Source organism: Stegostoma tigrinum, chromosome 6 (assembly GCF_030684315.1).
Source record: "Stegostoma tigrinum isolate sSteTig4 chromosome 6, sSteTig4.hap1, whole genome shotgun sequence".
NCBI lineage: Eukaryota > Metazoa > Chordata > Chondrichthyes > Orectolobiformes > Stegostomatidae > Stegostoma > Stegostoma tigrinum.
This window is the reverse complement of record NC_081359.1, coordinates 113,668,981-113,694,172: the sequence shown is the minus strand read 5'-3', so window position 1 is coordinate 113,694,172 and position 25,192 is coordinate 113,668,981. Positions and strand designations below refer to the sequence as shown.

Sequence of the window (25,192 nt, the reverse complement as noted above, 5' to 3'; positions counted from 1 at the left end):
AGGCAGTTCACCACCACTTTATCAAGGGCCAATAAGTGATGGGTAATAAATGCTGGCTCAGCCAGTGACACCAACATCCCACAGATGAATAAACCCTCAGCCTTAAAAACATTCAGGTTTCCTCTGCTGTCTGCAAAATAGAATTCCACGGATTCACAACGTTCAGAGAGAACAAAAATACTTCCCTCATCTCCATCTTAAATGAAAGAGCTGGATTTTTAAAAGTGTCCGATAATTCCAATCTTTCCCGTGATGCATAACCATCCTGTTGGCATCCACCCTTCAGGATCTTACCTATTCCAATAAGATTGCCTCTTATTTCCTATATTTTACTCCACCTGATCATTTTTATACCATTCACAACCTAACTACATTTTTTTTTTGTAGCCTCCTTGCATCCTCTTTCCACCTGATCCCTGTAACATTCCAGTTGCAACATTTTGCTAATGTGAAAATATCCATTTATTCTTCTCTTTTGTATCCTGTAAATCAACAAATCTTCTATCAATAAACATTGTCCCCTATACCATGAGATTTTATATTGCCTTGTGGCCTTTGATTTGTAATTTTATCAAGTCCCTATTGGAAATCCACGTGTCCTACATCTATATGTTCTCTAGGTTAACTTTTATTCACTTTACATGCTACTTCCTGAAAGAATGCAAAGAAATTGACATGACGCGATTTCCCTTTCACCATGTAGACTGTCTGTTTACATTGAGATTTTCAGAATGTCAATTATAACCTCCCTAATAAATGATTCCACTTGTCCTAGCCTGTAACAGGTGTTAGATGAACTGAATTGTAGTTTCCTGTTTTCTGTCTACCTCTTTTTTTAAAAACAGTGGAGTTATTTTCACTATTTTCTAATCGAATGGGACCTTTCCAGATGCAGGTGAATTTTGGAAAATCACAATGTAGCTACCATCTCAAAGCTACTTCTTTAGAAGCTTGTCAGGACCTGTGGCCAGTATTCTGTTTAATTTTCTCTTATTATTTAAGATTACACCTATACTTCACTCCTTTAAACTAAGTATGATAATCAGTCATTCACTTCCCATATCTATGTCAGTAATACATATTATATAAATAATTGTGGACCCAGCAATGATCTCTGCAGCACTACACTAGTTACAGGCTACCATCCTGAAAACTGCCCTCTTATTTCAACTCCGTCTTCTATTGGTTAGCCAATCCTCTTTCCCCACTAATACTACCACCAAAACCATGAGCTCTTAACGTAATAAGTGACCTAATAAAGGATCCTCTTTATCTGTCCTGCTTAAACCTCCTCAAAGAATTCCAGTAAATTTCCAAGGCATGTTTTCCACATGAAGGCCCATGCTGACTCTACTTGGCGATATTATGTATTTCCAAATATTCTGCTATTATTCCCTTTATAATAGACACTAACATTTCGTTTAGGTAAGGAATTCAGGAAAAGGGACTGTGAGGAACTTGCACAGTTCAACATAGGAAATGGTGAAGTATTGGAAATTCTGTAGGACTTAAAAACAGATAAATTCTGTGACTGTGGAGAATTGCATTCCAGGTCACTGTGGGAGAGGAGGCAGAAAATTGCAGGGACTCTGCCAAATTTTTAATTTCTCTCTGGTCATAGGGCAAGTGCCAAAGGACTGGAGGATGACTAATTTGGTTCCACTTTTTAAGAGGTGTGGTAGAGATGAACTAGGGAAGCACAGACTGGTGAGTCTCATGTCAGTGGCAGAGAAACTATTGGAGAAAATTCTGAAGGAGCAAATTAGAACATAAAACAGTACAGCACAGTACAGGCCCTTTGGCCCACAATGTTGTGCCAAAGTTTTACCGTAGAGCTAAAGTCAATCTAACCTCCACCGCTACCTTACACTATCACCCATATGCCTATCTAATAGCTGCTTAAATGCCCCTCATGAGGCCGACTCCACTACCCTCTCCGGCAATGCATTCCACACCCCTACCACTCTCAGAGTAAAGAACGAACCTCTGACGTCTCCCCTATATCTACCTCACTCACTTTAAAACTATGTGCACTTGTAAAAGCTACCTCCACCCTAGGAAAAAGTCTCTGGCTGTCCACTCTATCTATACCTCTGATCATTTTGAACACCTCTATCAAGTCACCTCTCATCCTTCGTCATTCCAAAGAGAAAAGCCCTAGCTCTCTCAACCTTTCCTCGTAAGACCTTCCCTCCATTCCAGGCAACATCCTGGTAAATCTCCTCTGCAACTTTTCCGACATTTCCGCATCATTCCTGTAATGAGGTGACCAGAACTGGACACATACTCCAGATGTGGCCGAACCATATAGCTACAGGATAACTTCACGGCTCTTGAACTCAATCCCTCTATTAATGAAAGCTAACCATACGCCTTCTTAACAACTCTATCCACCTGGGTGGCAGCTTTCAGGAAACTGTGAACATGAACCCCAAGATCCCTCTGCTCCTCCATAATGCCAAGAATCTTTCTGTTAACCCTGTATTCTGCCTTCAAGTTGGTCCTTCCAAAATTAATCACCTCACACTTTTCAGGGTTAAACTCCATCTGCTGCTTCTCAGCCCAACTCTGCATTCTATCAATGTCCTTTTGTAACCTAGAACAGCCCTCGCACTGTCCATAACATGACCCACCTTCATATCGTCCACGAACTTGCTAATCCATCCTTTCACTCCTTCATTGAAAACATTACAAAAATCACATAGAAGTGGACCCAGAACAGATCCTTGTGGTACACCACTCGTAACTGAACAGCATGTTGAATATTTTCCATCCACTACCACCCTTTATTTTCTAAGGGTCAGCCAATTCTGAATCCAATCTGCCACATTTCCCCCATCCCATGCCTCCTGACCTTCTGCATGAGCCTACCATGGGGAACCTTATCAAATGCCTTACTTGAATCCGTGTATACCACATCCGCGAATTCAGTAAGGTTTGTGAGGCATGATCTACCCCTCACAAATCCATGCAGACTATCACAAATCAAACTGTGCCTTTCCAAGTGATCCTAAATCCTATCTCTCAGAGCCCTTTCCAATAATTTGCCCACCACTGACGTAAGACTAACTGGCCTGTAATTTCCAGGGCTATCCCTATTCCCTTTTTTGAACAAGGGAATGACGTTTGCCTGTTTCCAATCTTCCAGTACTACACCCGCGGAAAGGGAGGACAAAAATATTATCACCAGAGGCCCTGCAATCTCATCCCTCGCTTCCCATAGAATCCTTGGATAAGTTCCATCAGAACCAAGGGACTTATCTATCTTCAACTTCCTCAGAATTCCTAGCACTTCATCTTTGCTAGCATCAACCTCCTGTAGCCTACCTGCCTGTTTCACAATATGAAATTCATGCCCAATAGGTTAGGGGCATGGGTTCATTAGGAACAGTTAGTATGGGTTTGCCAACTACGAGCCCAGCAAATGTGTTAGAGTTTTCTGAAAATGCGCACAAGTGTGTGGATGAGGCAGTTCAGTTTGTGTAGTTTATATGGATTTTAGAAAAGCTTCCGGCAAGATCCCACATGGGAAACTGATTGAGAAGCACATGGAATTGAAGGAAACTTGGCGAGATGGATCGGAAACTGGCTTAGTTTTTGGACACAAAGGGTAATGGTAGACAGCCGTTTGAGTGACTGGAGGCCAGTGTCCAGCGGTGTATTGGATCAGTATTGGGACTGTCATTGTTTGTTATATATATAACTGATGTGGATAAACACGTGCAGGGGATGTTAAGTAATTTTACAGGCAGCACCAAGATTGGTAGAGTGGTTAATAGCAAAGAAGCTGGTTGTAGGTCACAAGAAGATAAAGATGGGTTGGTCAGATGGTTAAATGGTGTTTAACCCTGATAAGTGTGATGTGATGCACTTTGGAAGAGCAAACAAGATAGGGGAGTATTTAATGAACGGAAGGACAGTGGCTAGCTTAAAGGAACAGAGAGATTTTTGGATTATTATTCACAGATCCCTGAAGTCAGTGGACCACATGAGCAGGTTAGTTAAAAAGGCATATGGGACACTTGCTTTCATCATTCGTGGCATATACAGCATAAGAGCAAGGAGGTAACGTTGGAGTTTACATAGTATTGGTCGGGTCGCAACTGGAGTATTGTGTGCAGTTCCAGTCACTTCACTCCAGGAGAGATGCGGTCGCACTAGACAAGAGACAGAGATGGTTTATCAGGATGTTCCTGTGATGAAGAAACTGAGCTGTAGAAGTGAGTCTAGATAGGCTGGGAATGTTTCCTCTGGAGCAGAGAAGACTGAGGTTTATGGAAATTTGAGGGGTATGGACAGGCTGGATAGAGAGCAGTTGTTCACATTGGTTGAAGGGTCAATCATGAAAGGGCATCGTTGTAGGGTAACAGGCAGGAGATTCACAGGGAATTTGGGAAAAATACTGTTCCACTCAGAGAGTGGTGGGAATCGGAATACAGTGCCTGGGAAGGTAGTGGAGACTGGAAAACTTACAACCTTTAAAAAAAAATTGAATGAGTATTTCAAATATCATAACGTTCAAGGATACGGGACTAGTGCAGGAAATTGGGATTCGCGAGCCTTTACTGGTAGTTGTGTCAGCAGAGACTCAATGGGCCGAAGGGCTTTTGGGTGCACTGTATGGATAGGAGGATTGGTGTCAGCTTGGATGGATAAGTGTCTTCAGCAGCAAGGGGAGTCTGTCTTTCAGCCTGGGGGATGGCTAAGTGTGCTATTCACCAAAGCTCCATGCTGGGACCACTGCTTTATTTGATAAGATATCAATGACTTGATCATTGAGTAACATTGAAGCAGATAGGAGGCTAATAATGAGAATGACACCAGCCCCTTGGAGAATGGCACGCATCTAACAGTGACCACCCCACCTCGGATAAAATTCAATATACTTTGCACCTACGTTCCACTGATTAACATCGTTTTGTTCAGATGTGAAATTAGTCTTGGTTGTTTTTTTTATAATTGCATCATCATTCATAGGATTAGGAGTAGGCCATTCAGCCCCTCAAGCCTGTCTCACCATTCAATGGGAAATGTCTCTGATTAAAAATTAACAACTAATCCAGCATCCTTTGTGTGTAGATAATAAAGTGTGAAGCTGGATGAACACAGCAGGCCAAGCAGCATCTCAGGAGCACAAAAGCTGACGTTTCGGGCCTAGACTCTTCATCAGCGATGAAGGCTCTCTGATGAAGGGTCTAGGCCTGAAACGTCAGCTTTTGTGCTCCTGAGATGCTGCTGGGCCTGCTGTGTTCATCCAGCTTCACACTTTGTTATCTTGGATTCTTTAGCATCTGCAGTTCCCATTATCACCTCCTTTGTGTGTAGAAGTGCTTCCTAACATTTCTCCTGAATGATCTGACCCTAATTCTCATCGTTCCCTGAAGGTGGCAACGCAGGTCAATAGGGTGGTCAAGAAGGCATACGGCATGCTTTCCTTCATCGGACGGGGTATTGAGTACAAGAGTTGGCAAGTGATGTTGCAGTTGTATAGGACTTTGGTTCGGCCACATTTGGAGTACTGTGTACAGTTCTGGTTGCCACATTACCAAAAGGATGTGGATGCTTTGGAGACAGTGCAAAGGAGGGTCACCAGGATGTTGCCTGTTATGGAGGGTGCGAGCTATGAAGAGAGGTTGAGGAGATGAGGATTATTTTCATTAGAAAGACGGAGATTGAGGGGGGACCTGATTGAAGTCCACAAATTCATGAGGGGTATAGACAGGGTGGAAGCAAGAAGCATTTTCCCCCAGAGTGGGGGACTCAATTACCAGGGTTCATGAGTTCAAAGTGAGAGGAGGAAAGTTTAAGAGAGATATGCGTGGAAAGTTCTTTACGCAGAGGGTGGTGGGTGCTTGGAACGCATTGCCAGTGGAGGTGGTAGAGTTAGGCACAATAGTGTCATTTAAGATGTACCTAGACAGATACATGAATGGGCAGGGAGCAGAGGGATACAGATTCTTGTAAATAGGTGACAGGTTTAGATAGAGGAGCTCGATCGGTGCAGGCTTGGAGAGCCGAAGGGCCTGTTGCTGTGCTGTAATTTTCTTTGATCTTTACTATCCAGTTTAATACCTGAAAGAGCTGAAAAGAAAGTTAGGGAGAGTTTCCCCAACAATGTTTCTCTTTACTCCCTCAACCTGTCTCCCCCACCCACCGGACTCTCACCCATCCCCATCCCCTGCCTCCTTCCCACCCTGGTCCCTCTTATTCTCTTCAGGTCTCCACCCTACCCGATCCACGTAAATTGTGCAACCCATACCTCACCCCTTGCCCCCTCACACCCAGCCTCACGCCTTCTGTCCCTCATCCCCAGCCTTGCTCCACCTTCCCTCTCATCTCTCCCACCCCTTCCTCTCCCGCTGCTGTTGTGAATTTGTACTGAATGCCTCCATCTGGTGGCAACACGTGGTTGGTGCAGGTTGTGCCTGGACTCCTTACACTGACACATTATTGCCACCAGATGGCGTGTGACCAGTATTAAAATCCCTTATCCTGAGAGATTTAGAGTCGAGGGGTCATACAGCATGGAAACAGACCCTCTGGTCAAACCAGCCCAGGCCAACAGCCTTCCCAAACTAAACTTGACCCAGCTGCCTGTGTTTGGTCCATATCCCTCCAAACCTTTCCTATTCATGAGCTAATCCAAATGCCTTTTACATGTTCTAAATCTACCTGCATCTACCACTTTTTCTCAGCAAGTTCATTCCACACACAAACCACTCTGTGTGCAAATGTTACCCCTCGTGTCTCTTTCAAAACTTTCTCCTCTCACCTCAAAAAATGCCTTCAATTCCCCCTCCCTCGGGAGAACAACCTTGTAAATCAGGAACAAAATCAAAGTCGCTGGAAAAGCTCAGCAGATACCGCCAGACCTGCTGAGTTTGTCCAGCAACTTCGTTTTTGTGTCAGAGATAATGGGAACTGCAGATGCTGGAGATTCCAAGATAATCAAATGTGAGGCTGGATGAACACAGCAGGCCAAGCAGCATCTCAGGAGCACAAAAGCTGACGTTTCGGGCCTAGACCCTTCATCAGAGAGGAAACGTCAGCTTTTGTGCTCCTGAGATGCTGCTTGGCCTGCTGTGTTCATCCAGCCTCACATTTTATTAACTTCGTTTTTGTTCCTGATTTACAGCTTCCACAGTTCTTTTGGTTTTTATTTATCCTTGTTAATCACCTTCTGTATGCCATTCATGGTTTTATAAACTTCTCTCTTCAGAAACTCAGCACATCAATGAAAAAGTCATTTATTCCGACTAAACCTTCATCACGGCTGATACTGCAGATACAAAGGGTAATCACATCAGGTCACATTAATACCTCTTGGATCAAAACAGTCTGCCACTTAAATTCACTTTTTTTTAAAAAACATAATTCATCCTTAGGATTGTTGCATTATCCCTCAACACCCATTTCAGACAACCTTAATGTACATTGCAAAACAAAACATGAATGATAATTGCAAGAGTTATTTTTGCAACTTATTTTGAGCAATGCCTCCTTTCCAGACAAGGCCCACACCGATTCCTGGTCAGTAGAAGTGCACTCCTAGAGGCCAAGTGGCCACTGTCTCATCTGTTTCCCTAACAGCCTCATGTCAAAATGTCACAAATGTCATATTCACGTTCCACAACATAAATACAAGCGCTCGTTTCCTGATCTTTGGTTTTACCCACTGCATCTAGAGCAAATCTGTGTTATTTTACAAATTATTTCAACCATACACACTACCTGGGCTATAAGGTTTCAGTTCTAGGGAGAGGCTGGGACTTTTTTCCCTGGAGCGTAGGAGATGAGGGGTGATCTACAGAGATTTATAAAATCAGGAGAGGCATGGATAAGGTAGATAGCCAACATCATTTCCGCACAGTACGGGAATCTAAAACTAGACGGAGACAGTAGGAACTGCAGATGCTGGAGAATCTGAGATAACAAGGTGTAGAGCTGGATGAACACAGCAGGCCAAGCAGCATCAGAGGAGCAGGAAAGCTGACGTTTCGGGCCTAGACCCTTCTTCAGAAAAGGGGGAGGGGAAGGGGATTCTGAAATAAATAGGGAGAGAGAGGGAGGCGGTTAGGAGATGGATAGAGGGCAAGATAGGTGGAGAGGAGACAGACAAGTCAAAGGGGCGGGGATGGAGCCTGTATAAAGGTGAGTATAGGTGGGGAGGTAGGGAGGGGTTAGGTCAGTCCGGGGAGGATGGACAGGTAAAGGGGGCGGGATGAGGTTAGTTGGTAGGAGATAGGGGTGGGGCTTGAGGGGGGAGGAGGCAATAGGGTGGGAGGAAGGACAGGTTAAGGAGGCGGGGACGAGCTGGGCTGGTTTTGGGATGCGGTGGGGGAAGGGGAGATTTTGAAGCTCATGAAATCCACAGTGATACCATTGGGCTGTAGGGTTCCCAAGCAGAATATGAGTTACTGTTCCTGCAACCTTCGGGTGGCATCGTTGTGACACTGTAGGAGGCCCAGGATGGACATGTCGTCTGAGGAGTGGGAGGGGGAGTGGAAATGGTTCCCGACTGGGAAGTGCAGTTGTTTATTGCGAACCGAGCGGAGGTATTCTGCAAAGCGGTCCCCAAGCCTCCGCTTGGTTTCCCCAATGTAGAGGAAGCCACACCGGGTGCAGTGGATGCAGTATACCACATTGGCAGATGTGCAGGTGAACATCTGCTTGATGTGGAAAGTCATCTTGGGGCCTGGGATAGGGGTGAGGGAGGTGGTGTGGGGGCAAGTGTAGCATTTCCTGCGGTTGCAGGGGAAAGTGCCGGGTGTGGTGGGGTTGGAGGGGAGTGTGGAGCGGACAAGGGAGTCACGGAGAGAGTGGTTCCTCTGGAAGGCAGATAAGGGTGGGGATGGGAAAAATGTCTTTGGTGGTGGGGTCGGATTGCAGATGGCGGAAGCGTCGGAGGATGATGTGTTGGATTCGGAGGTTGGTGGGGTGGTATTTGAGGGCAAGGGGGATCCTCTTTTGGTTGTTATTGCGCGGAGGGGGTGTGAGGGATGTGTTGCAGGAAATGCGAGAGACGTGGTCAAGGGCGTTCTTGACCACTGCAGGGGGGGAAGTTGTGGTCCTTGAAAATCAAGGATATCTGAGATGTTCAGAAGTGGAATGCCGCATCCTGGGAGCAGATGCAGCGGAGGCGAAGGAATTGGGAATAGCGGATGGAATTTTTACAGGAAGGTGGGTCGAACGAGGTGTATTCTAGGTAGTTGTGGGAGTCAGTGGGCTTGAAATGGATATTGGTTTCCAGGTGGTTGCCAGAGAAGAAAACAGAAAGGTCCAGGAAGGAGAGAGAGGTAACAGAGATGGTCCAGGTGAACTAGAGGTTGGGGTGGAAGGTGTTGGTGAAGTGGATGAACTGTTCGAACTTCCAGTTCATCCACTTCACCAACACCTTCCACCCCAACTTACTTTTGGTTCTGAGGAAGGGTCACTGGACCTGAAACATTAACTCTGATTTTTCTTTGTCGATGCTGCCAGAGCTGCTGAGCTTTTCGAAAAACTTGTTCTTGCACTTGCTTTGTGAACTCTTGCCTTATCTTATTAAAATCAGCCTTGCCCACTTTCAGAGATGGTAAGAACTGACGTTGCTTGAGTCAGAGATAACACAGTATAGAGCTGGAGGAACACAGCAGGCCAGGCAGCATCAGAGGAGCACAAAAGTTGATGTTTTGGGTCGGGACCCTTCTTCAGAAATGGGGAGGGGGAAGGGAGCTCAGAAATAAATAGAGAGGAGGGGTGGGACTGGGGAAAGTAGGTGGGACGGTGATAGGTGAGTGCAGGTAGGGAGTGGTGCGGATTGGTCAGTGGGATGGGAGGGGTGGATAGGTGGAAGAGAAGATGGACAGGTTGTGTCAGGACATGGACGTGGGGTGAGAGGGAGGGTTGGACATGGGAAGAGGCCAGGGATGGGAGATTTTGAAACGAGTAAAGTCCACATTGTGGCCATTGGGTTGTAGGCTCCCAAGGTGGAATATGAGGTGCTGCTCTTCCAGTTTCCGGGTGGTGTCACTGTGACACTCGAGGAGGCCGAGGATGGATATGTCACCCAGGGAGGGGGAGTTGAAATGGTTCGCGACCGAAAGGTGTTGTTTGTCGCGAACAGAGAGCAGGTGCTCTACAAAACGGTCTCTGAGCGTCTGCTTGGTCTCCCTAATGTAGAGGAGGCCACATCAGGAGCAGCGAATACAGTACACCACATTGGTGGATGTGCAGGTGAACCTCTGTCTGATGTGAAAGGATTTTTGGTTCCTTGCATGGAGGTGAGGGGGGAGATGTAGGGTCAGGTGTAGCACTTGCTGCAATTGCAGGGAAAGGTGCCTGGGGTGGTGGGAGTAGCAGAGATTGTGGAGCAGAGGAGGGAGTCGCGGAGAAAGCGGACCTTACAGAAGGCAGATGGGGCGGGAGGGAAATATATCTTTGCTTGTGGGGTCAGATTGAAGGTGGCAGACGTGGCGGAGAATGATGCGTTGAATCCGGTGGTTAGCAGTGTGATACGTGAGCATAAGGGGGATTCTGTCTTTGTTTATATAGTGGGGAGGGGATGTGAGGGCAGAGATGCAGGAAACGCAAGAGATGCGGTCGAGAACATTTTCAACCACTGAAGGGACGAAGTTGCTGTCGTTGAATTAGGAGGACATCTGGGATGTTCGGGAATGGAACACCTCATCTTGGGAGCAGATGCGCTGGAGGCGGAGGAATTGGGAGTAGAGGAACACATGCTTGCAGTAAGATTGGTGAGAGGAGCTATAGTCCCTACCTGCACTCACCTGTCATCGTCCCACCTACCTTCCCCAGCCCCACCCCTCCTCTCTCTTTCTTTCAGAGCCCCCTTCCCCCTCCCCCATTTCTGAAGAAGGGTGCAGACCTGAAACATCAGTCTTCCTGCTCCTCTGATGCTGCCCGGCCTGCTGAGTTCCTCCAGCTCCACACCGTGTTATCGCTTGCCCACTTTTTCTTTATCCTTATCTATAATTCTCTAAAGTCTCACTGAGTTATGACAACTATCACCAAGATCTCCCCTATTCACACATCTACCACGTCCTGGACTTGTTTTAGAAATTCCACCCTCTGTCAACCTTCCGCATTTTGTCTGTCCCAGTTAAACGACTCTGTAATTACTGCTGTTACTAGTTTTATGTTTCTGAGATTTGCTGGCACACTTGTCTCTCTACTTCTCCCTCATGGTTCATGGTTTATAGTACACCCCCAACAAAGTGATTATCTTTTTTTCTTTTTAATTTCTACCCGTGTGGCCTCATTTGAGGAACTTTCAAAGATATTGTGCCTTTTTATTCGCAATAATTAACTCCTTGATCAATATTGCAATACCATCTTCTCTTTTACACACACCTTGTCTTACCTGTAGATGCTGCACCATCTATCAGGGTATTAAAGATATGAAAGGGTATGAGGATAGCATGGCTAAATGACATGGAGGTGATAGTTTGGTAAGGACATTACCTCTGATGTTGTGTAATCTTTCAGGGGAGGCTCAGAAATACCACCCAGCAAAGAACATTCATGGGATTTGTATACTGACCCCTAAACTGTTAGACTGATGTTAAGAATGGAATTAAACAGGAAATTAGAGACACATAGAATAATAAAACATCTGTAATTATGGGTGACTTTAATCTGTCTGTAGTTTCGACAATTCACGTTAGTAATGATACTGTAGAAGAGGATTTCCTAAAGTGTATAAAATATCGTTTTCTGGGCTGTTATGTTGAGGAACCAATTAGAGTACGGCGTCCTAGACTTGGGAATGCAAAATGAGAAAATAATAATTGTCAGTCTAGCTGTGTGAGGCCCCTTGGGTCTGAGCAACCAGAATAGAATTCCTCAATGAGATGGAGAAAGAGGCAGCTAAGAGGTCCTGAGTTTAAACAGAGGAAACTGTGATGGTATGAGGAATGAATTGGCTATGACAGATTGCACAGATGATGGTGAAAAGACAATAGCAAACATTCAGACAGCACGTAGGTGAACTGCAACAATTATTCTTTCCTGTTAGTGCAAAAGTAAAACAAGAAAGGTGGCCCAACTGTGGCTGACATGGAGATTAGCGACAGTATTAGATCCAATGAAGAGCCTTATCAAATGGCCAGAAAAAAAAACAGATCTGAGGTGAAGGAGCATTTTAGAATTCAGCAAAGGGCAACAAAGGAATTGATTTAAAAGAGAAAATAGAGAACAAGAGTAACCTTGTGGGGGCCGTATACACTGATTAAATGTTTCTCTTAAATATGTGAAGAGAAAACGATTGAAAACAAATAACCCTTACAGTCAGAAACGGGAGTTTATAATGGGGAACAAAGAAATGGCTGACCAACTAAATATATACTTTGGTCTGTGCACACGAAAGAAGATGCAGATAATGTACTAGAAATGTTGGGGAGCACAGGGTTTAGAGAGAGGGAGGAACAGAGGGAAATCTATTCCAGCAGAGATATAGGTGTTTGGAAAATTGATGGTCACTAAATTGAAGGCCAACAAATCCCTAGGGCCTGATAATCTACATCCCAGCATACTTAAGGAAGTGGCTCTAGAAATGGTTGATGCATTGGTGGTTATCTTTCCAAGATTCTGTGGAACGTGGAACAGTTCTCACAAGTTGGGGGGTTGCTAGTAGGTGCCTCTGTATTTCACAAGAGAGAAAACTGGAGTTACAGACCAGTGAGTCTGACCTCAGTAGTGGGGAAAATACCAGAGTCCATTATAAAAGATTTAATAACAGAGCAGTTGAAAACAATGACAAGATTGGACAGAGTCAGCATTGATTTATGAAAGGGTATTCATGCTTGACAAATCTATTGGAATTGTTTGAAGATATGTTTCAGAGTTGATGAGGTGGAGCCAGTGGATGTGGTTTATTTGGCCTTTCAGAAGGCTTTCAGCAAAGTCCCATAGAAGAGATTAATGTGTCAAATTAGAGCACTTGGGATTGGGGATGGAGTGTTAAGCTTGATAGAAAACTGGTTAGCAGATGGGCAACAAAGAACAGGAATAAATGTGTGTCTTACTAAGTGACAGGCAGCGATTAGTGGGGTACCACCCACATCAGTGCTATTCACAATATGTATTCGATAAGGGAACGAAACGACATATCTCCAAATTTGCAGACGACACAAAACTGGGTGGGAGGGTGGACTGTGAGGAGGCTGCAGAGATACTTCAGTGTGATTCGGACAAGTTGATTGAGTGGCCACAAGCACAGCAGTTTCCGTATAATGTGGATAAATGTGAAGTTAACCCCTTTGGGAGCAAAACCAGGAAGGTCGATTATGATCTGGCTGTAAAATGAGAGAGGGGAATGTGTGGCAGGATCTGGGTGTCCTTGTGCACCAGTCGCTGAAGGTAAGCATGCAGGTGCAGAAGGAGGTGAAAAAGGTAAATGGTATGTTGGCCTTCATTGTGAGAGGATTCGAGTACAGAAGCAGAGATGTCCTGCTGCAGTTATACAGGCCCTTGGTGAGACCACACCTGGAATACTGTGTGCAGATTTGGCCTCCTTATCTGAAAAAAGATGTTCTTGCTATAGAGGGAGTGCAGCGAAGGTTAAGCAGACTGATACCTGGGATGGCAGGAGTGATATATGAGGAGAGATTGAATTGGTTAGGATTATATTTGCTGGAGTTCAGAAGAATGAGCAGCGATCTCATAAAAACCTACAAAATTCTAACAGGATTAGACAGGGTTAATGCAGGAAGGATGTTCCTGATGACTTGTGAGTCCAGAACCAGGGGCTCACAGTCTAAGATACAGTGTAGGCCATTTAGGACTGAGATAAGAAGAAATGTCTTCACCCAGAGTGTGTAGAATTTGCTCCCGCACGAAGCTGTTGAGGTCAAAACATTGTAAAATCTCAAGATCAATATAACACTTGGGGCTAAAGAAATAAAAGAATATGGGAAAAAGCAGGAATAGGCTATTGCATTGGATGATCAAACAAGATAATAATGAATAGTGCAGCAGGCTCACTCCTGCTCCTGTTTCCTATGATTAACATCAGCCATGCTGTCATTGAATGGTGGAACTGACTCTGCGGACAGAATGGCCTGCTCCAGTTCCCATGGCCCTATTTTGATAGCTGACTCCTCACTGCCTTCTCAAGTCCCCACCTCACTGCCTGAACATCCCAATCACCCCCACTCTGAGGTAAAAAAAAATCCCTCCCCAGGGACAGCCACATCCTGACAATGGATTAAAAGTACTCTTGTTGATGAAGTTGTTGAAAAGTTCTCTTTGAAACCTGAATTTGAGTCAGTCCCTGGCACAGGTGAGCTGAGAGTCTCAGCTCTTTGGGTAAAAGCTGTTCAGCATCTCCATGTATCTGTGGGGCTCCTTGGGTCAGACACAGGAAGGGAGGTCTCACTGTCTGCCTCATCTCCAAACCCGAGACACAGCCAATACCTGTACCAGATAACCAGCTGTCATTATATTGGGAGCTAAGTGATTCAGATGGAGGTACAGGCTCAGGGATTGAATGGTCTCCTCCTGCTGTTCATTCTATACAGTTAACTGGTTACACTTCTGCAGCATTAAAAAGGTTGTTGGCAGTAGCAATTTCATTAGACTTTGGCCTCATTAAAGGGAAGGTTTATTGTAAGCGTATTTCCTGAATGATGGAGAGATACCATTTGAGAAGGGATTGTAAAAGAGTTGAATATTTTGATTTAAAGGGTTATTATAGGGAAGGTTTCACTGTTAGTTCTTTTGTTGTCAATGTAGCTGACAACCCTTTCCCTGAAGAGGAAGAAGGATCTGTGAACACCGTTAGAGTGGAATCATTGAGCAACAGGATTGCGGCTGACATTCTGACTGGAGAAATTCCTGTGGAAGATGGAGAGATTGACTGGGTCCCTGAGTTGGTAACAGAGAAACCACCCAATAACATGTGGATCTATCCCATCACCACTGAGAAACTGGACCACATTGTGCTTACTGCAGCAAGCAATGGTAAGGGGCTTTAGATAAAACCAACTCAATCTCTCCACCCCCACACGTTCAGAGACAGAGGTGATGTGTTACAGCTATTACAGTCTCATTATAAAGCTTCATCAATAACCTTCCCTCCATCATAGGGTCAGAAGTGGGGATGTTCACTGATGGTGGCACAATATTCAGCACCATTCGTGACTCCTCGGATACTGAAGCAGTCCGTGTTCAAATGCAATAAGTTCTGGACAATATCCAGGCTTGGGCTGATAAGTGGCAAGTAACAGTCGTGCCACACAAATGCCAGGTAATGACCATCACCGATAAGAGACAATCTGACCACAGTCTTTTAACATTCAATGGTATTACCATCACTGAATCCCTTACAACTGACTTCCTGGGGTTTACAATTATGCAGAAACTGAACCAGACTAGACACATAAAACAGCTGCTACAAGAGCAGGTAAGAGGCTGGGAATATTTTCTTTTCATTTATTCAATCTCAGGATGAGGGCATCGCTGGCTCGGGCAGCATTTATTGCCCATCCCTAATTGCCCTGAGGGCAGTTAAGAGTCAACCACATTGCTGTGGGTCTGGAGTCACATGTAGGCCAGACCAGGTAAGGATGGCAGTTTCCTTCCCTAAAGGACATTAGTGAACCAGGTGGGTTTTTCCTGACAATCGACAATGGATTCATGGTCATCATTAGACTCTGAATTCCAGATATTTTGTGGAATTCAAATTCCACCATCTGCCATGGTGAGATTCAGACCCAGGATGCTATCTGGGACTCTAGATTAACAGTCCAGTGATAATAACACTAGGCCGATACCTCTCATCTCTTGACTCCCCAAAGCCCATCCATCGTCTACTGGACTCAAGCCAGGAGTCCAGGCCACTCGCTATCCTGACCTGGAAATATATCACCATTTCTTCAATGTCGCTGGATTAAAATCCTGGAATTTCCTCACCAAGGGCATTGTGGGTGTGTCTACAATACATGGACTGCAGAGGTTTAAGAAGTAGCTCACCTCACATTCTCAAGGTGCAGCTAGGGACGGGCTGCCCAGCCAGTGATGCTCACATTCCGTGGACAAATGAAGAAAAATGAGCAAAGTTTGGCTGGAGAAAGTGAGGTGTTGCCTGAGTTTTCTTGTTTATGTGTCAGTGAAACTATGGTAACACACGCACAGTGACAGTGTTTTGAAATATCTTTCAGGGATTGCACTCTTGGTGACTAATATTGAGCAAAGGCCTCCCACACCCCTTCTAAAGAAGCTGCTAAACATTCAAACCTGGTGGACTCACGAAGAAGCTTGGGAGCTGACTTTTGGGAAGCAGCAAATTGAGATCAAGCCAACATTCCGCCTGTACCTGAGCACAATATTACCCATCAGGATCATAAGTTTAGGTAAACCTCATCCTTATGCACTCTCACCCTGTGGGGGAGTAGAACCCAGACCCTTGGGAGGTGGGGGGTGTAAACCCACCCCAACACAGCCTCTCATGGCACAGATCTCACTCCTCCATTTAATATGAAGATTGAACCCGACCCAATGTACCTCCTCTCCTGGGGAGTTAAACCGTTCTGAACAGGCCCCAGAGAATTATCCACCTCTACGATTTTTTAAGTACCTCCCCCTCCTCTGATGTGGACTGTTTTCGAGACATCAATATTTATTTCCCTCAGTTCCCTAGCACATAGAACAGTACAGCACAGTACAAGCCCTTCGGCCCACAGTGTTGTGCCGACCTATTATCATACTAAAATCAATCTACCCTGCATACGCTACATTTTACTATCCTCCATGTGCTTATTGAGGAGTCACTTAAAAGTCTCTAAAGTATCCGACTCCACTATCACTGCCGGCAGCACATTCCACATGCCCACCACACTGTGTGTAAAGAACTTACCTGTGACATCTTCCCTATACCTTCCTCTAATCACCTCAAAATTATGACCCCTCATAATAGTCATAATGGTTAATGGAAAATATTCAGCCTGGAGTCCGGTTACTAGTGGTGTGCCTCAAGGATCTGTTTTGGGACCACTGCTGTTGTCATTTTTATAAATGACTTGGACGCAGGCATTGGTGGATGGGTTAGTAAGTTAGCAGATGACACGAAAGTCAGTGGAGTGGTGGACAGTGTGGAAGAATGTTGCAGGTTGCAGGGAGACTTGGATAAACTGCAGAATTGGGCTGAAAGGTGGCAAATGGAGTTCAATGCGGATAAATGTGAGGTGATTCACTTTGGGAAGAATAATAGGAAGGCAGAATACTGGGTCAATGGAAAAATTCTTGGTAGTGTGGATGTGCAGAGGGATCTTGGTGTCCATGTACATAGATCCCTGAAAGTTGCCACCCAGGTTGATAGTGCTGTTAAAAAGGTTTCCGATGTGTTAGGTTTTATTGGTAGAGGGATTGAGTTCCGGAGTCATGATGTCATGCTGCAACTGTACAAAACGCTAGTGTGGCCTCACTTGGAATATTGCATGCAGTTCTGGTCACCCCATTACAGGAAAGATGTGGAAGCATTGGAAAAGGTGTAGAGGAGATTTACCAGGATGTTGCCTGGTCTGGAGTGAAGGCCCTGTGAAGAAAGGCTGAGGGACTTGGGTCTGTTCTCATTGGAGAGAAGGCAGCTAAGAGGGGATTTAATAGAGACATACAAGATGATCAGAGGATTAGATAGGGTGGACAGTGAGAATCTTTTTTTTCTGAGGATGATGACGTCAGCTTGTACGAGGGGACATAGCTACAAATTGAGGGGTGATAGATTTAAGACAGATGTCAGAGGCAGGTTCTTTACTCAGAGAGTGGTAAGGGCGTGGAATGCCCTGCCTGCCAAATTCAATCTTCCAAAATGAATCACTTCACACTTTTCTTGGTTGAATTCCATTTGCCAGCTCTGCATCCTGTCAATGTCCTGCTGCAACCTACAACAGCCCCCCATGCTGTCCACAGCTCCTCCAACCTTGGTGTCATTGGCGAACTTACTGACCCACTCGTCCATTTCGTCATCCATGTCATTTATAAAGATCACAAGGAGCAGAGGTCTCAGAACAGATCCCTGTGGTACACCACTGGTCACCGAGCTCCAGACTGAATACTTTTCATCGACTACCAAGCTCTTTCTTCTATTGGACAGCCAATTCTGTATCCAGACAGCCAAATTTCACTGAATCCCATGCCTCTCTACTTTCTGAATGAGCCAACCATGGGGAACCTTATCAAATGCCTCCATGCCTTTCTCCTCAATAAAAACTGATGCAAAATATTTGTTTAGTATTTCTCCCATCTCCTTTGGCTTCAAACACAGACAACCTCTTTGATCTTTAAGGGGTCCCAATGTCTCCGTAATTTTTTTTTGCTCTTAATGTATATGTAGAATCTCTTTGTATTATCTTTAACCTATCTGCCAAAGCTATCTCATGACCCCTTTTTGCCCTTCTGATTTCTCTCTGGTGTACACTCCTACTGTTCTCATACTCCTCAAGGGATTCACTTGATCCCAGCTGTCTATATCTAACATATGCCTCCTTCTTATTCTTAGAGCCATAGAGTGATACAGCATGGAAACAGGCCCTTCAGCCCCAACCTGGTCCATGCTGACCATGGTGCCCACACAGCTGGTTCCAATTGCCCGCATTTGGTCCATATCCCTCTCAACCCTTCCCGTCCATGTACCTATCCAAATGCTTCTTACATGTTGCTACTGTACCTGCCTCAACCACTTTTTCTGGCAGCCCACCCCATATATGCAAAACTCTCCGCGTGAAGCTACCCCTCAAGTCCTTCTTAAATCTTTCCCCTCTCACCTTAAACCTATTCCTCCAGTTTTCAATTCCCCAAACCTGAGAAAAAGATTATATGCTTGCATCCTATCTATGCCCCTCTTGATTTTATGCATCTCAAAAACGTCACCCCCCCTCATTTCCCTAACTTTCAAGGAATAAAGTCCTATCCTGGACAAACTCTCCCTATAACTCAGGCCTACTAGTCCTGGCACCATCCTCATAAACCTTCTTTGCATAGGTCCAAGTTTAACTGTGTCTTTTCTATAACAGGGTGCCCAAAACTGTACACAATGCTCCAAGTGTGGCTTCAACAACAACTTATACAATTATAACATAACGCCCCAACTCCTATACTCAATGCCTCGACCAATGAAGGCCAGCGTGGTAAATGCCTTCACCCTCTGTCTACCTATGATGCCATTTTCAATGAACTATGTACTTGTACTCCTAGGTCCCTCAGTTCAACAACACTCCCCAGGACGTTAACATTTACTGTGTAAGTACGACCTTGGTTTGACTTTCAAAAGTGCGACATCCCACACTTATCAATAATGATGGGGAAGTGCAGGTGTTGGACTGGGGTGGACAAGGTCAGAAATCACACAACACCGAGTTATAGTCCAACAGATTTATTTAAAAACACAAATTTTCGGAACCTTGCTCCTTCTTCAGGTGACTAACACCTGAAAAATTAGCAAGACTCTGAAAACTTGTGTTTTCAAATAAACCTGTTGGACTATAACTTGTTGTCGTGTGATTTCTGACTTATCTATATTGAGCTGCATTTGCCAATCCTCAGCCCACTTCCTCATTTGATCAAGATTCTTCTGTGATTTCTGATAACTTTCTTTGCTATCAACGATACCTCCTAGTTTTGTATCATCTGCAAACTTATTAATCATGCCTTGTACACTGACATCCAGATCATCTATGTAAATAACAAATAACAAAGGTCCCAGTACTGATTTATGAGGCATACCACGAGTCAGAGGCCTCCAGTCTAAGAAACAACCTTCAACCATCACATTCTGCTTCTTCCCACCGAGCTAGTTTTGAGCTAGCAATCACCCCCTGGATTCCATGCAGCCTAACTTTCATAACTAGCCTGCCATATGGGAACTTGTCAAAGGCCTTACTAAAGTCCATATAGACAACATCCACTGCCATACCTATTGGTTACCTCTTTGAAAAACTCTAAAAGATTTGTCAGAGATGACCTCTCACGCACAAATCCATGCTGACTATCTCTCTCAGACCCTGACTATCCAAACGTTAGTTAATCCTTTAAGGTTTTTACAAAGACCTGTAGCTCAGTTTGTGGGTAAGGTTCTTGATTTGCTGAGCTGGCTTCCTCTTGTTCAGACGTTTCATCACCATGCTCGGCAACATCATCAGTGCGGCCTCCAATGAAGTGATGTCTTTCTACGCCACTTGGAATTTATACTGTCCGATCTGTTATGACAATTTGTGTCATTTCCAGTTCTGGTCTGTATGGAAATGGGGCACATGATCATCATCATGAACAAACTAGACTACAATGAGAAAGCACAGGCACTGCTTGCAGATACACACACTTAGCAACAGGTAAAGATAGACCCAACACGCAGCGAGCAAACACTATCACTCAAATGTTGAAGAGACTAAAGGATGCAGGGCAGATAACCAAGACGGACTACATGAGAATGAAAACAGATGGCAAGAACACGCCCTGTTTCAATGGACTCCCTAAAGTACATGAACCAGACATCCCTCTCAGACCCATTGTTTCGATACCAGGCACCCCATTGCACAAACTGGCCAAGGACCTACAACAGAGATTGAAACACCTTGTTTACCCCATTACATTCACTCAACCCCAGGTTTCCTCGATACCTCAAGAATATAAAAGTCAGTGATGACGAGATTATGGTATCCTTTGACGTCACAGTATTGTTCACATCAATTGACATCCCACTAGCCAAAGGAACACTGCCCACATTACTGGAGGAAGCAGCAACACAGACCAGCAGCTCCATCAGCAATGACAACATACTCAAACTACTAGACTTGTTCCACACTACACACTTCATCTTACAAACAGGTCAATAGCACACGCATGGGGTCACCCATCTCAGGTCCCGTCACAGAAGCAATCATGCAAAGACTAGAGCACACCACCCTCTCCCACATTCAACCTAAACTGTGGATCCAGTACATGAATGACACATTTATCATCATTAAATGCACCAAGTCGGAAGAAACACACCACCTCATCAACAACGTATTTGCTGGGATTAAATTCACGAGAGATGAAGAAAACCACAATCAGCTTCCATTTCTGGACATCAGAGTTCAGCGTATGACCAACAGGGAGTTCCAAACTTCAGTGTACAGAAACGCAACCCGCACTGACCAAATCCTCAATTTCCATGGCAACCACCCCAACATCCACAAACAAAGCTGCATTAGGACACTATTTAAATGGGCCACCAATCATTGCAACACCCCAGAACTATGCAGGAAAGATGAAAAGCACCTATACAAAATCTTTGCAATGAACAGATATACCCACAACTTCATCTGCAGGTGCCTACTAAATAAACAACACCAAGAGGACACAGTACGCCCTCACACACTGGCCACACTGTCCTACTCTAAGAACATATCAGAACAGACAACAAGAGTTGGACGACCACTAGGAATCATGGTGGCATACAAGCCCACAGCCACACTATGATACTCACAAGGATTAAAGACCCTATAGCCACGACATGTAAAACCAACGTGGATTACAAATTACCATGCAACATTAATGTTTATAAGATCCACAAACATTACATTGCACAGTTTGAAGGAAACTAGCATCAGAATGCTCAAACATCAGCCAGCAGCAAAATGACACAACAAACACCCCTTAATATTGGTGCACTCAGACAATGAAGGTCATCAGTTTAACTGGGACAACGAAACCCTAGTAGCCCAAGCCAGGCACAGGAATTTGTAGAAGCATAGTTATCAACCCATAATGCAATCAACAAACGTACAGAATTGGACCCCATATAAAAGAACAGAACCAGAAATGATACAACTCACCATAATGGACTGGACAGTGTAAATTCCAAGTGGAGCAGAACAACATCACTTTATCAGAGGCCTCACTGATGATGTTACCTAGCAAGGTGACGAACCATCTGAATGTAATCAAGCCAGCTCAGTGAGCAAGTAAGTTGATCCTGTCCCTCAGTGTCCTCTCCAATAACTTGCCTACCACTGATGTCAGACTCACTGGCCTGTAGTTCCCTGGGATGTGTTTGCTACCTTTCTTAAGCAATGCAATTACATTAGTCACCCTCCAGTCTTCCGGAACGTCACCAGTGGCTAAAGATGAGGCAAAAGTCACTGCAAGAGCCTCTGCAATTCCTTCCGCAGCCTCCCACAACATCCGAGGATGGACTTGATCAGGCCCAGGGGATTTAGCCACACAAATGTACTTCAAGACTGCAGACACCTCCTCTCTGGTAATACGTATGCAGTCCAAAACATTCCCCTTTATTTCCTTAGCATCCATGTTTCTGTCCTCATAAACACTGAGAATAAAAATTCATTAAAAATCTCCCCCATCTCCTGTGTCTCCATACATAGATGGCCATGTTAATCTTTAAGGGGACCTGTTCTCTCCCTAGCCAAGTTCAGAAATCACATGTCACCAGGTTATGGTATCAGAGATAATGGGAGCTGCAGATGCTGGAGAATTCCAAGATAATAAGATGATGAAGGGTCTAGGCCCGAAACGTCAGCTTTTGTGCTCCTGAGATGCTGCTTGGCCTGCTGTGTTCATCCAGCCTCACATTTTATTATCACCAGGCTATGGTCCAGGTTTATGTGAAAACACAAGCTTTTGGACCCTCCCTCCTTCTGCAGGTGTTAGTGAGAGAGATAGTATCAGACACAGAATTTATAAATAATAGATCAAAGGGTCACATCACTGATGAGCATGTATTTAACAAATTTAAGATGATGTTAAATCTTTAATCAGTTCAAAGATTTTAACTGATAAATATGTATATGTAACTCCCTGGATTCCTTTGAAATCCCCAAAATTGGCCCTGCTCCAGTTCAGCTCCTTAACTTGTGGAATTGTCCCATCTTTTCCTATAACTATGTTAATGCTAATTGTTATGGTCACTGGATCCAAAATGTTCTCTGACTGACACTCCAGTCACTTGCCTGACCCTGTTTCCTAAGAGGATGTTGAGTGTTGCATTCTCCCCAGTAGGGCCCTCAACATATTGATTCAGGAAACTTATTTGGACAATTACACCCCATTCGGGCCTTTTACACTCTGGGTGGCCCAGTCATTACAGGGGAAATTAAAATCTCCAACCAATACTACTCTATTATTCCTACAGATATCTGCAATCTCCCTTCACATCTGCTCCTCTGGTATATAATACAGTCCCAACAAAGTGACCATCCCTTTCTTGTTTCTAAGTTCTAAGCATTTGGCGTCATTTGATGACCCCTTAAGAATATCCTCTCTAAGCACTGTTGTTATGTGCTCCCATATCAAAAGGGCAATCCCCCTTCTCGCTCACTTCTACCTCTGTTATGCCTGTAGCTTCTGTACCCAGCTATACGGAGCTGCCAGTCCTGCCCTTCCCTCAGCCCTGTTTCTGTTACTGCTACAATATCCTACTCCCCAGAGCCAATCCATGCTCTGAGCTCATCTGCCTTACCAGTCAGTCGTCATGCATTGACATAAGTGCACTTTAATACAGAAGTCTTTTCCCGCCCTTTACTGTGCCCCGGTTATCTTGAATAGCAAATTTGCTCTTGATGGCTAATGTATTTTCCCCTGACTTCTCGATGACCCTTCTCTTATTCAGAGTCCCAACCCCCTGCCAAACTAGTTTAAACCCTGCTGGGTAACACTAGCAAATCTCCCTGTGAGGATACTGGAACCTCTCAGGTTCAAGTGCAACCCGTCCCTCTTGTACAGGTCATCTCTACTCTAAAAGGGATCCTAATGACCCAAGAACTGAAAACTCTGTCCCTGACACCAGCTCCTCAGCCTCACATTCATCTGGCCTATGTTTCTATCTCTATCCTCACTGATACGTCACACTGGGAGTAATCCAGAGATCACTACGCTTAAGGTCCTGTTTTTTAACTTCTCACCTAACTCCCTAGATTCATTTCACAGGACCCCATTCCTTAATCTCCCTCTGTCTTTTGTACCGATGTGCACAATGACCTCTGGCTGTTCATCCTCCCCGTAAGAATGTTCTGCAGCCGCTCAGAGACATCCTTGACCCTAGCACCCGGGAGACAACACACCATCCTGGTGTCTCTTCTGTGGCCACAGAATCTCCTGTCTGTCCCCGTCTCAACTGAGTCTCCTATCACTATCGCTCTGTCTGACTGTACCCTTTCCCTCTGAGCTCAGAGCCACCAACCCGACTGCTGCTGCTAGCCCCTAAAAGGTCACCCCCACCAACAGTATCTAGAGTGCATCCAGCTCCCATTCCCTGACGTGATCTGTCAGGAGCTGCAGCTGGGTGCATGTCTCACAGGCGTAGCTACCAGGAACACTGGAAGTCTCCCTGATCTCCCACATCCTGCAAGAGGAGCATGCCACTGCTGTAACTGCTGTCCCTACTGCCTTCAGTCTAGACAGAAAGAAAGTAGAGTTAAGAGCCCTTACCTGCTCTTACCTGTTTCCCTGTTCAGCCTCCTCACACCGAAACCTCTCAAGCAAAGGCCTCAGCATTTCCACTCTAACACTGGCTCACTCTGTTTAATGGCTGCTCCCTTGTACACCCTTACCTTGCCAGTGGTCCTCACAGAGACTGTTTTTTTTGGTCAGAGAAGGAGGGAGAGTGGGAAACCCAGTGTAGTGTTTCAGGTTTAACCCATACCTTGACACCAGGTTCTGCCTAACCTGCTGGACAATCATAATGACTGTGGTCAGAGATAGTGGGAACTGCAGATGCTGGAGAATCCAAGATAACAAAGTGTGGAGCTGGATGAACACAGCAGGCCCAGCAGCCTCTCGGGAGCATGCTCCTGAGATGCTGCTTGGCCTGCTGTGTTCATCCAGCTTCACACTTTATTATAATGACCGTGGTGATGTCTCCCAGAATTCCGCTGATGATGACTCTCAGCTGCCCGCTGATTGACCAAAAGCTCAATATCTTTATTCATCCATGTATTGGAGAGATTGTAGAATGGTTCCAGGGTGGCAGGCATCAATGAAGGAGACCATTCAACCTCTCATCCTGCTGTCAGTTCTTTATAAAACCTGTCCAATCCAATCCCAAACCAAACCTTCTCAACCTATCCTCTGCAAATCATTACCTCCACCTCCATTATAGGAACATACAAACAGGAGTAGTCCATTCAGTCCATCAAGTGTGTTCTGTCATTTAATGAGATCATGGCTGATCTGATGCCCAACTCCATATCCCTTAATA

The 25,192-nt window shown here is 45.0% G+C and overlaps 1 protein-coding gene across 1 annotated transcript in view; it reads left to right on the top strand.

Annotated features, from left to right (window-relative positions):
• The window catches only part of LOC125453602 (dynein heavy chain domain-containing protein 1), a 198,284-nt gene that overhangs the window by 135,759 nt on the left and 37,333 nt on the right, over positions 1-25,192 (top strand). The window contains exons 31-32 of the mRNA XM_059646974.1: positions 14,734-14,961; positions 16,161-16,352. Coding sequence (XP_059502957.1) covers positions 14,734-14,961; positions 16,161-16,352 — 420 coding nt within the window. The remainder of the gene's footprint in view (positions 1-14,733; positions 14,962-16,160; positions 16,353-25,192) is intronic.